Genomic DNA, 12,876 nt, shown 5'->3' with positions numbered 1-12,876 from the left:
TGCATTACATAACCTGAGGTTGGAATACTCCTTATTTTTTAATATTATTTTTTTTAATTGATATCAAACATGAGTAAACTTTACCTGTATAAGCACCAATAGTAAATGCTGGGCTTGCACCTTCTCTATGCATTAATCCATACTTCACTTCTCCATTCAAACCAGTATCGGCATCATGAGCTTCTACTTGTAGGACAAATGTACCAGAAGGCTGGTTCTCCAAAACCCATGAATTCTCACTATATTGAAAACACTATGGATGCAGAAAAAAATTGTAAAAGAAGACCTTTAAGTTTTTGAGTTGTTTTCTATGAGAGGATGGAGGCCACAAGCACACATATCTCCTATAGGATTAGAAACAAAGTCAATTCGACAAAACGTGCAACCTTTTAGTCTTCATCCGGCCTTACACTTCAGATAAAAGCCAGAAGTACTTGCTACGGGACTGCGCCATTTTTTTATTTTTGTTTTTCATTCCCCGCATTCCAATAGCCATAACTTCTTTATTTTTCCGTCAATAGAGTGGTATGAGGGCTTATTTTTTTTTTGCAGGGGGAGTTGTAATTTCTTTTGGTACCATTTTTTGTTTCATATAATGTACTGGGAAACTGAAAAAAAAAATTCTTTGCAGGCTGAAGTTCAAAAAAACTTTGATTCCTCAATAGTTTTTTGGGTTTCGTTTTTACAGATTTCACCGTGTGGTAAAAACATCAACTTATCTTCATTCTGTGGCTCAATACGATTACGTTGATATTAAATTTATATAGTTTTTTTTATATTTTACTACTTTTATTGATAGAAAACTTTTTGTTAAAAATAAATAAATGTTTTGTGTCGCCACATTCTGAGAGCCATAACTTTTTAATTTTTCTACCGATCGAGCGGTGTGAGGGCTTATTTTTTGCAGGACGAGCTGTAGTTTTTATCGGTACTATTTTTTGTTACGTAGAATTTTTTGATCACTTCTTATTACATTTTTTAAGTTGACCAAAAAACAACGATTTTGGCAGTTTACAGGTTTTTATGCCATTCCCCATGCACGCTAAATAACGCTATATTGTAATAGTTCAGACTTTTACGGACGCAGCGATGCCAATTTTGTTTACTTTTTTTATTTTTTACATTACTTTAGTGGGAAAAGGGGGGTTTTTGAACTTTTAATATAATTTTTTCACACACTTTATTAGCCACCGTAGGGGACTTGAACCAGCGATCGTTAGATCGCTGGTACAATACACTGCAATACTAACGTATTGCAGTATATCGTAATTTTTAGAGGCTTAGCAACGGGCAGGGCTTAGTAGAGGCAGAGTGAAGGCAGCCCTGGGGGCCTTCATAAGGCCCCTGGGCTGCCATGACAACCGTCGTCACCCCCCGATATCGTTATGGGGGAGGGCGATGATCTGTCGGAGGGGGCCGCCGCCCTAGTTTCAACGCCTCAGATGCTGTGGTCGCGATTGACCGCAGCATTTGAGGGTTTGAACAGCCAGGAACAGCGCAATCGCTGCTCCTGGCTGTTAGTCCTGGGTGTCCGCTGTAAAATACAGCCAACACCCGCAGTATATGTGAGCGCACTCCGAACATCACCCCCCGCAACCGGACGTAATGACACATCTGGGTGCGCGAAGGGGTTAAGGTAGGATCGGACGATGATCTCAAACATATGTGGACCTTCATTAAAAGAAAGTTGTTGGTGGAAAGACAGACTAGGTATGCCGGATTTCAATCTCAAGTGTTCACAACCAGGATTGTTGTATTACTGAACTTTGTTCAATGGTATTCTACAGTTTTGTTATGTGTACAGACAGTTTTAGAACACACAAGTGACTTTTCACCATAAGAATACACATCTAGCATGTTTTGCTCACCTCTCTAAAGATTGGCTTGTTGTTATTAACATCATTTATCCCTACAATTACTTGAGTGTAGCTGCTCAAAGTTGAAAGTCCACCGGATGAATTATCATCAACTGCGGAGATGTTCAGTATATACTGAGTTCCCAGCAACCTTGGCAGTGGTGTTCTACGAAGTTTTAAGATACCTTCAGGACACATTGAATAATAGGTAACAAGAATTACTTTTAACAGTAAACAGTATTCTTTTTTGTTCATTTGCTAAGAAGCTGTCTAGTTGACTACCTTTCTGGCTGTCCAGGTCAAAGTTTCCCTCTTCATTTCCTTCAACAATAAAGTATGATACGCTGTCACCATCAGGATCCTTGGCATGGACTGTGGCCACCAAGGTGTTTGGTCCAGCATCCTCTGACAAGAAAGTGTTATATCTAGAAATGATGACATAGACATTGATCATGATCACCATATCCTAGACAGAATCAAGTACCAAGAAATATTTACATAAAATTCAACAAAAATAACTACTTCCTAATAGAAAAGAACAAAAAAAAAAGGCTGTTGTGTACATTCAAAATTTGAAAACCATGAGTTAATATTTTATTATATAATAACTTCTATGTTGAGGTATAATCACTCAAGGTAACAGGTCCAAAACCTCAGACTGTACTACTGAGACACTCTGATGACGTCTCCTGCTCTGATGTCTGTCACGTGTAGTCGTTGTCATGAAGACTTTGTGTGGATTCATATCATCAAATACATTAAATACACCAAACACACATAGTTGCCACTATTACACAAAAGAAGAACTTGTTGTATATGGTGACATCACATCAATGGATGGCCCGGTCTGCCAGAGCGGCTCTCCATTCTGGCTCACAAACGGGAGTCCCAAATGGGGCACTAATAGGTCATATGGACAGAGATTGTCTTCATGGGACGACCTCTTTAAAATGATGTTCAGCTATGTCATAGACACAAATCAGAAAAGCACATTAGTTCCAGGAACAAAAGCTCTCTGTAACTGAAGATCTGACAGAGCTGGAAGTCTCTGTGGGGGCCAAAGGTGTAAAAGTTCCCTATAGAGTGCTTTTGTTCTGGAAATAAGTGGTGGTCCCAGATCACAAACTTAATCAAATAACATTTTCTCACATGTATCTTTGACATATCAGAAGATCATTTTGACTGGATTTGTACTTTAAAGGGGTTGTCCAGCTGAGAAAACCCATTTTTCTATACCCTATTAGGAAGTTCTGAGTTAATAGTGGAGGGTCTTCTGTTCAGGATCCTCATCTCTTGGCCAGAATGAAGAGCGGTTGCATAGAGTGTATTTCATTCTGGGGGACCTGTCCTGTCCTGTATTGCACAGAAAACCCATTAATTTGAACGGGCACTATGTAATGCTTAGCTTCCTCTGTGATGGTGCGGCAGGGAAATTGAACACTTATTGCCAGATTTCCTCCCAGATTCCAGCTGATCGCTGGGGGTCCCAGCAGGGTGAAACTTTGTGATCAGCTTATTGTCAAGGGACCCTGCTAACAAGTAGGGATTGTCTAAAGTGGAGTACCCCTTTAAAGTCCCTGAGAACAGATAAATTCATGCAGTCTGCCGTAAGACTGACACCATAAATATGCAGGGATCACAGGATTCCACAATATCTATGTGCTGATACTATGTACTACACTGATATATTAGCTGGTGGTATATTAAGATTCTTACACAGTTTTGGAGAAAACAGGGGCTTCGTCATTTATGTTGGACATCCGTAGACGCACAGAAGCTGTTCCTGTACGAGGAGGGTTTCCTTTGTCTACAGCTATTACCACAAACTCATACATGTGGTTGGCTTGCTCGTAGTCTAGTCTCTGGCTGGACAGTATGACTCCTTGTGATGTGATGGAGAATTCTGAGCTCTGGGTGAAGTAAGAAATCTCCGCATTGCTTCCAGAGTCACAGTCCTGTGCTGTAACTAATATACAAACAGAACGATAGCTGTTATGGACTTACAGTACATACAAATGCATAATAAACCATTGAAACCTGGTGCGGAACAATCTCTGTTGGTGCCCATGACGGTGGATTCTGAATGCACCGTCCCCCTCGGTCCCTGAAGTTCAGGATGATAGTTGTTGGACAGACAATCATTCATTTAATTGTTAGATAGGGCACCCTTTTTCCCCTAATACCCAGCTATCTTCTTTATACAGGTAAAACTGTGATTGGCAAAAAGTTTAAAGGCAGAACATTGTCCTTAATGGCGCACTAGAGGACCACCTACTTTGATTGCCCCTCATCCCAACCCTAATTGTAACCAGTCACATATTACATAGTTATATTAGAGATTGGCTATATTATATTCTGGTAGGTTCACAAAGGGTAAATCTACGATTAAAGGAATAGGATATTTCATGAATTACTGCCAACTGTTGTACAGAGCAGGAAGAGAAATTCAAGCTGTAGGGAACAAAAATAAAAACACAGCACCTTGTAAGATGGATGTGCCCACAGGAATATTTTCTAAAATGCCGTCCTGGCTGTAAATAGACTTATGGAACTCAGGAGAGCAGTCATTGTCATCAATGATGTGAATCATGACCTGGGTATAATAATAATTACAAGACAAAAGTATAAGACAATCTAAAGACTCTAAAAATCACTATAGAGTGTTAACTACTCACTCAACAATTGCATAGTCATAGCAAACCCTTGGACATTCCCTTTTACAGTCTGACTTCCTTTAGGCCACTTATGCCAGTTACGCTATTGATGTGACTTTTTTTAGTCTAAACTAAAGACAGGATACAAAAAAGTGGTCAAATGTAAGACCTTCCTTTGTAGCTTTTATTAGAATCCACTCCTGACTGGGCTAAAGAAAACACATCAAAATTGCACTAAACTATGTTAATCTGGCCTATGTCAAATCTAATTAGATGTTGTTTTTTTGTTTAATCCCGATATTTGACAAAATGAGCACGAAATATGTAGATAAATAAAGACCACAACAATGATATAATACACAAGTTAAGTACCGTTTTACAATTTTGACAACATGATAAATGGTTAAAGAGGTAACTTGATATTGTATATTGTCCCAAAATGTTCTTATGGTGCAGCATTCCTGTCAGATTACACAATACCAAATTAAAATTTTCTATATCAATTCTCTTGGGTTCATCCAATGATCTACTCTGTAATTCATTTTTGAGAATGCATGTACCGTTGACTTGGTTGTCACCAGCTACAGAAAAAGTTGCCCCTCTTGCACATCCGCAACAAATGAACAAGTTATTGGAATTGGTTTTGAGAATTTTTTTCACTTTGTGTTGTATGTAGATATTGTCCCATGCATTGCATCCCTTTTTCATTTTTTTCTTTGTTAAGAGGCAAAAGAAGGAAAGCAAGAAGGTATGTGTGGAATCTACAGGTATATCAGAAGGAGATTATATAATTGTATTCTTTTGGGAGCATTTGAGGAATTCCTTTAACCAATTGTAATTACAGAATGTGCACCCTATTTCCTTTTGCCAAGCCCCAACATACCAGAAGATCTCTGTAAAAAAAAGTAGGTAGTAGGATTCTACACTGCAGTCAGAATGTTCGGGCACGATGTCCTCAATGGACAAAAAGAAAGATCCAGAAGTTTATAAGACCATTTGCAGAGTGAGGAAGCAAAAAAAAAGTTGTTTGTATTGTACCCGAAATAACCTTTGTGCGGGACATATTTCTTGTAGGGATGAGAACAATTATCATGTAGGGATGAGAACAGCGGTTATCAACGCTGGGCGCAGAGATGCTGCCCAACGGCATATCGATCTAACCATAAGTTGTTATACTAAATGTGCAAGTGAGACCCCTGATGACACTTTGCACATAAGAGACGCGTAGGGTCTATTTGCCAATGCTGAGTTGATAGGGGAAGTGTTTAGGGTCTGCAGTTATCATTGGCTTATACCTCTGAACACAAGACAGTGAGGGCTATAATACAGGCTGACCGCTAGCAATGCCCCTAGAACTGAAGCACTAATTCTTTGCTAAAGATATCCCTAGAGCGGCTAAGAGGTTGGCAAATATGCAGCCAATAAAACAAGCAATAATTATTACAAGTGTGGTACACATCTTTGTGTTTGGTAATGTTTGAGACTCAGAGCTATACAAGAAAATGTCTGGCAGTGAATCTGATTGTAGATGCCTTATATTATTATATAATTTGCTGCCGAACCTCTGACTCTTAGGATGGTTGGGTAGAGAGTGTTTGAATACCCAGGCGCACTGATGGTAACAACATGCTATGGGCTCCGGCAGCTCACATCTACCTGCCCCGATTAGAGACCCCTAGACACCTGGAGCAATGTCTTTGGTTAACCCAATGATAATTTGGCCCTGATCGGCCTGGTACCTCAGTGACACTGTTGAGTCCGCTTTCTGCCTCCAGAGATTTCACCAACAAGTGATAAAGATGATGTTCACTCTCATAATCCACAGTATGGGTCAGGCTTAGCTCGCCGCTCTCTTGGTTAATGCTGAACAGGCCACTTGGATTCATCAGTAAGGTGTAGGTGATGGATTTGCCTTGAAAAGAAACCGCTTCCACTACTGCCATTCTACAAGAAAAAAAAACCTCTAATTTAATCAATTCATTTAGCAAAACTATCTTGTATTAGTAATCTGCCCCCTGGGTTGCCCCCTCTACGGTACTGTGTTGCAGCAGCACTGGTTGCCATGCGATACTGCACTTCAGAGAGTAGGGACCCATTTAAAAGAGATCATCGTGAAGCGCCATGTGGGCTTATACAATTTGATCAAAATGTAAACTAGGAACCTCATGTTCGTACATTTTTCAATTTTGTTGAGCCGCAATAGTTCAATTATAGCAAGTGGTCCAGGTTTTCTTTTCTCCACTTCTGAATATGACCAAATAATATGGCTCTTACCAGGTGTTCATTGCCAATGATATGGTGTCCATCCTAATGCCAAGGTTCAGTAACACTATGACACCCTTGGTTCTACTAATGCACAATAGTTTCCATGGCTGCTAACAGATGAAAAGCCACGCAAAGGGGGCTCCTGAGTCACAGGTTGGGGAACACTGCCCTAAAACAAATGTTTATACAAGTGGGATTTCTACTTACTTCTCCCCAATGGCTGTATTTTCCGGGACAAAGAGACTGTACGTCATATTGGTAAACTGTGGCGGCCGTAATCCAACCAGGATGGAGATAGAAGCGTAAGGACTCTTTTTCCCATGTTTGTCAGTGGCCTGAACTGTAAGGGCATATTCTTTGTTCCAAGTCAATGGTAAACCAGTTGTACTTATAATTCCAGTATCTTTATTCACCTCAAAGCGTTGGTCGGCACCTTCGAGCAATGTAAAAAGTCAGAATACTGTGAAATACAATTTGCAATAACTTAACAGAGAAGGACTTATATTTACATATGGTTTTTTTTATATTTCAAGTAGAAATGCCCTTAAATTTAATCCAGGCGTAAAATTTCCTATAGGGAGAATGCAGTAAAGATACCAGCATAATGTTTGCCAATATAAAGTAACAGATACTGTATATGTAAATGTAATAATTTTGCACTGTGCTTGTTCATGATACAAGTTAATTCTACCTTCCATGAGATGGTAAGATATGCCACCCCCGGAGCTCTCGTCATTGTAGTAATGGGCTAACAGCTGGTATACAAAAGTGCCCATTGGTGATTCACGGTCCACACAAGCCAAGTAAGGGAATGGGTACATGGTCCACTCCAAGCTCTCCTCTCTTGGAACAACAATTGTTATGTGGCACAAGTACCAGTCACCATCTGCAAACGAGAAATCAACACAAATTCATTTCAAGAAGAAATAAGTATAAAGAAAGAAATTACCCCTGAACTGTATTAGGTCTTGTATCACTGGACTATTTATAAGCATTTAATACTAATAATGTTTTCTCACCAACCTATGGAATCACAGGTAAAGGTATTCAAGGTATGTAGGTCACGTAGCATGATTGTCGATGCCAGACAGGCTGGTTTATAGAGAACTTTTCACCTGCCCATACATGTGCAGCTGAGTGCAGCATGTATTAGGCGGGGCTGCACAAACCCTAGGGCACTTTAAATTTTATTCCCTACCCTCCTCCGTTATTTAGATATTGGCGCCAGATATTTAAATAACCCCATGAACTGTCAATGGGACGTGTAATTGGCAAGGGGGTGTGTAACATCGCTGTGACACTGTCCAATCCGCTACGGACAGGGCTACAGCAAGAGCTGGAGAGAGGAGAGTGCGCACGCGCAGCTCGGAGCTGTGCGCGCATGGGCCCGCTCTCAGTCACTCTTCAGCTCTCGGCAGAAACGAACAAGTCTGTATGATCCCTTGCGAGTCTTATCCAGCGGTTTTGACCAAAAAAAAACCGCTATGAAAATGTCACGAAAAATGCAGCAGAACACTGTGTGAATCCAGAGAATTCTTTGTTAATAGATAGAAACCTTAACCATTAGTCAGAACGGAAAGCCACTAGAAAGGGTGTCTCCCCGTCTGGAGGACGTAGTAGTATATCCATGCATTACATGGACAGTCAATTAACTGCAATGGGAACTGTGTAATGCTTTGACTGCATGTATACCATAACCCTTAGATAACATAGCTAGGGATAGCCTAATAGTAAATTGACACAGGACAACATGAACGTTCCTTTAACGTGGGTTGACTCGGGGTCGGCCACAGCTTTTATTATAAACATAAATATAATTTAACATTTTTTAAGGTAAACACACGTATGCCGGCCTACCGACATAGGTGGGCATGTAGGTAATTCACCTTACCAAACCGCCAGCTGCGACAAAACAACATTTCGCCCATGAACAGAACATAAATTAATAAACACAAGAAAAGTGCAAAATACCACACAATACAATTGTAGAAAAATCTCCGCTCTGAAGGCAGTGGCATCTGCCAATGCAACTTTGAAGTATTGCTAACCGCGAGTCAAACCAGCTACCCTGCACCTACGAATGCCTGTGATGGTACAATATTTTCTATTTTTTTTTTACTAATTTGCCCTGTGGTGCCGCTGCAGGGGAATTGAAAACTTGCTGCTTTGTTCTTCCAAAGATTATAGTCAATCACGGAGGGTACCAGAATCAGGACACCCTGTGATCAGCTTATAGGCATCGGTCCCTTCTAATAAAAAGGGATTTTCCAAAGTGGGCAACCCTTTCACTGTTGAATCACATACAAGTAATGGACTCAATTAGAAAAGCAGTCTGAAGTCCACAGTTTATAAAACTACAGATTATGCAGAAGAATTGGAGGCATGGCAGGAGTATTCTTCCCTAAATGATTTTTTTATATATATATATATATATATATATATATATACATATATATATTACAGTTCCTTCACTTGTATGGGGGCCCCATCAACATTTGGCTCTGAAAGTTAAAAGAGCCCTTTCATGATGAGTGGGGGTCCCATCAATGTAAACTTCTGACATGTATACTTTTTACATTATATTTAACCTTTGTGAGTAAACGCTGAGTAATCTGTTTATATAGCAGAGTTAGCAGCTAGATTAATTAGAATAGTAATACAAGTTCTCGATGCAGATGAAAAACAGTGTCAAAAATCCATTTTAATTTATTTGTATTATGAAATAAACCAATACTAGTGCCCTGTGGTGTTCACCCCTTGTGAAGAGCTTTATAAATAGTTGCACAAATCAAATAACCTTGAACTATGTTGTCAGACCTTCCCTAAAGGCAGATCCATTGTCAATACACTGCCATCAGGGCTCCGGATACACTTAGGAGACATGTTAAAACTTCAAATGTGGGGACATCAAATTGTTTTAAAAAAAAGTCAAAGCGCGTTTCTTGCTATGACTACGGGCCGCATGTTCAGTAATGCGGACGCAAGCTACAGCTGTGTATATTTATGTAAATACATTTGTGTATATAATTCAAGAGAAATATATTGAACATATTAAGGCTTCGTTCACATGTGCGTTGGGACTTCGTTCATGGGTTCCGTCTGAGCTTTACGTCAGGGGAACCCATGAACGAAATCCAAACTGAAACGAACAGAAACCATAGGTTTCCGTTTGCATCACCATTGATTTCAATGGTGACGGATCCGGTGCAAATGGTTTTCCATTTATCACCGTTGTTTAAGGGTTCCGTAGTTGTGGCAGAATGAATAGCGCAGTCGACTACGGTATTGATTCCGTCAAAACGATGGAACCCTTAACCCGTTAGTGACCGCCCATTAGTGTTTTTATGGCGGCCACTAACGAGCTTTATTCCGATGCAATTGCGTTTTTACGGCGCTGCATCAGAATAAATAAATAGAGCAGGGAGCCGTTAAATCTCCTTGCTCTCAGCTACCAGAGGTAGCTGAGGTCTGGGAGCATCCCTGCTCTAATGGGTGAGATCAACATTAATATCGATCTCACCCGTTTAACCCCTCAGATGCCGCTCAATAGCAAGTGGGCGTTGTACAGAGGAGTGTATGATGCTGACCAATCAGTGACCAATCAGCGTCATGCACTTCTCTCCATTAATTTAGTCAGCGCATAGTGACACTGCGTTACTCACTATGTGCTGTCTTATACTGACATATTAACGTTACTGAAGTGTTTAGACAGTGAATAGATATTCCTTCCAGCCAGGACGGGATGTCTATTCACAATCCCGACACTTCGTTATCGTTTCTATGGTAATTACAGCAGAGCAAGCGTAATCTCGCGAGATTACGCTGTAAATGACAGTTTACAGCGAGATTATGCTTTGCTCTGCTGTAAGTACCACAGAAACGTTACGGAAGTGCCGGGATTGTGAATAGACATCCCGTCCTGGCTGGAAGGAATGTCTATTCACTGTCTAAACACTTCAGTAACGTTAATATGTCAGTATAAGACAGCACATAGTGAACAACGCAGTGTCACTATCCGCTGACTAAATGAATGGGGAGAAGTGTATGACGCTGATTGGTCACTGGTTGGTCAGCGTCATACACTCCTCTATACAACGCCCACTTGGTCTAAAGTAAAAACACTCCCACTTGGGCATTAAGAAACGAATTAGCATAAATCTAAAATCGCTCCTAACGTGGTCAAAATAGATCGTTTTTCTAAATAAAAAGCTCTGCTGTCACCCACATTATAGTGCCCATCTCTTTATGTGGGAGATAGGGCACTTATAATGTGGTGACAGAGCCTCATTTTTCAAATCTGACATATTTCACTTTATGTGGTAATAATTTTGGAATTCTTTAAACTATCCAAGCGATTCTGAGATTATTTTCTTATGAAACACTGGGCTTTATGTTAGTGGTAAAATTTGTTCGATATATTCAGTATTTATTTGTGAAAAATAACAAAATTTTGAGAAAATTTTAAATAAATAGGATTTTTCTGAATTTAAATGCATCTTCTTGTAAGACAGAGTGTTATATCACCCAAAATAGTTACTAGTTTGCATTTCCCATATGTCTACTTTATGTTGGCATCATTTTTTGAACATTCTTTTATTTTTCTAGGACGTTACAAAGCTTAGAACATAAGCAGCAATTTCTCATTTTTTGAATAAAATTTCAAAAGCCTCTTTTTTTTTAGGTACCAGTTCAGTTCTGAAGTGGCTATGAGGAGCCTATATATTAGAAAGCCCCATAAAACACCCAATTTTAGAAACTAGACCCCTGAAAGTATTCAAAACAGCATTTAGAAAGTTGATTAACCCTTTAGGTGTTTCACAGGAATTTAAAGCAAAGTAGATTTACAAAAATGTACAAATTTAATTTTTTTGATAGATAATACTTTTTATTCCATTTTTTTCTGTAAAACAGAAAGTTTTACCAGAGAATCGCAACTCAATATTTATTGCCCAGATTCTTCAGTTTTGAGAAATATCCTACATGTGGCCCTAGTGTGGTAATGGACTGAAGCACAGGCCTCCGAAGCAAAGGAGCACCTAGTGGATTTTGAGGCCTCCTTTTAATTAGACACTATGTTCGGTTTGAAGAGGTCTTGTGGTGCCAAAACAGTGGAAACCACCCAAAGGTGACCCTATTTGGCAAACTACACCCCTCAAGGAACTTATCGAGGGGTATAGTGGGCATTTAGACCTCACAGGTTTTGTGCTGCATTTTGTGGAATTAGGCTGTGCAATTGAAAATCAAAGGAGAAAAAGCAGCCAAAAATTTGTAAAGCAATTTCTCCCGATTACAGCAATCCCCAATATGTGGTCATAAACTGATGGTTGGACGAACGGCAGGGCTCAGAAAGGCAGGAGCGCTATTTGGCATGTCGATTTTGCTGGATTTGTTTCTGTGCTTCATGTCGCATTTGTAGAGCTTCTGAGAAACCAGTACAGGAAAAACCCCTCAAAAGTGATTATTATTATTACTATTATTATTATTATGCCTATGGTTGCCATAGCAACCATCGCCACCCGCTATCATGTAGCAGACGTCGATGGTGGTTTAACCCCTGAGAAGCCGTAATAGCTATTTAACGCAGCTTCTAAGGGGTTAATCAGTGGGGACACCACGATCGATCCCTGCTAAAGGAGCTGCGGCAACTGCTGTACGAGACAGCAGTTGTCACAGCTCCTGTATGTGCCGGGAGGACGGCCGAAATGGCCGATCCTCCCGTGACGTACTATTTGGTCATGGAGCGAGAATGATGCACTTACCATGACCTAATAATAAGTCCAATGAGTGGTAAGGGGTTAATATGTCATTTATACCTCCTGGTAAATGCTGTAAAAACGGAACTCCAAAAAACAACGCATAATCTTTTATATTTTTACACCCCTACATTTTTTTTTATAAAAGTTAAACAAGACATTATATGTGACCTAAAATGGTGGCATCAAAAAGTACAATTCTACAACAAAAAATAAGCACTCGTGTGGCTATGTCAACGGAAAAAAAAAAAAAATTTGGGCCTTGGAATGTGACGATGGAAAAAACAAAGATTGAAAAAACGATGGAAGATGGAAAAAAACATGTTTTGCCTTGAAGGCCAAAATAGG

The 12,876-nt window shown here is 39.8% G+C and overlaps 1 protein-coding gene across 1 annotated transcript in view; it reads right to left on the bottom strand.

Moving 5' to 3' along the window:
- Positions 1–12,876, bottom strand: part of LOC142652449 (neural-cadherin-like) — an 89,031-nt gene that overhangs the window by 64,152 nt on the left and 12,003 nt on the right. Inside the window, exons 2-9 of the mRNA XM_075828087.1 lie at positions 7,467–7,661; positions 6,983–7,208; positions 6,250–6,454; positions 4,338–4,449; positions 3,573–3,822; positions 2,139–2,281; positions 1,869–2,041; positions 85–253 (exon numbers count right to left, since the gene is read on the bottom strand). Coding sequence (XP_075684202.1) covers positions 85–253; positions 1,869–2,041; positions 2,139–2,281; positions 3,573–3,822; positions 4,338–4,449; positions 6,250–6,454; positions 6,983–7,208; positions 7,467–7,661 — 1,473 coding nt within the window. The remainder of the gene's footprint in view (positions 1–84; positions 254–1,868; positions 2,042–2,138; positions 2,282–3,572; positions 3,823–4,337; positions 4,450–6,249; positions 6,455–6,982; positions 7,209–7,466; positions 7,662–12,876) is intronic.

Source organism: Rhinoderma darwinii, chromosome 5 (genome assembly GCF_050947455.1).
Source record: "Rhinoderma darwinii isolate aRhiDar2 chromosome 5, aRhiDar2.hap1, whole genome shotgun sequence".
Lineage (NCBI taxonomy): Eukaryota > Metazoa > Chordata > Amphibia > Anura > Rhinodermatidae > Rhinoderma > Rhinoderma darwinii.
This window is presented reverse-complemented; position numbering and strand designations above follow the sequence as displayed.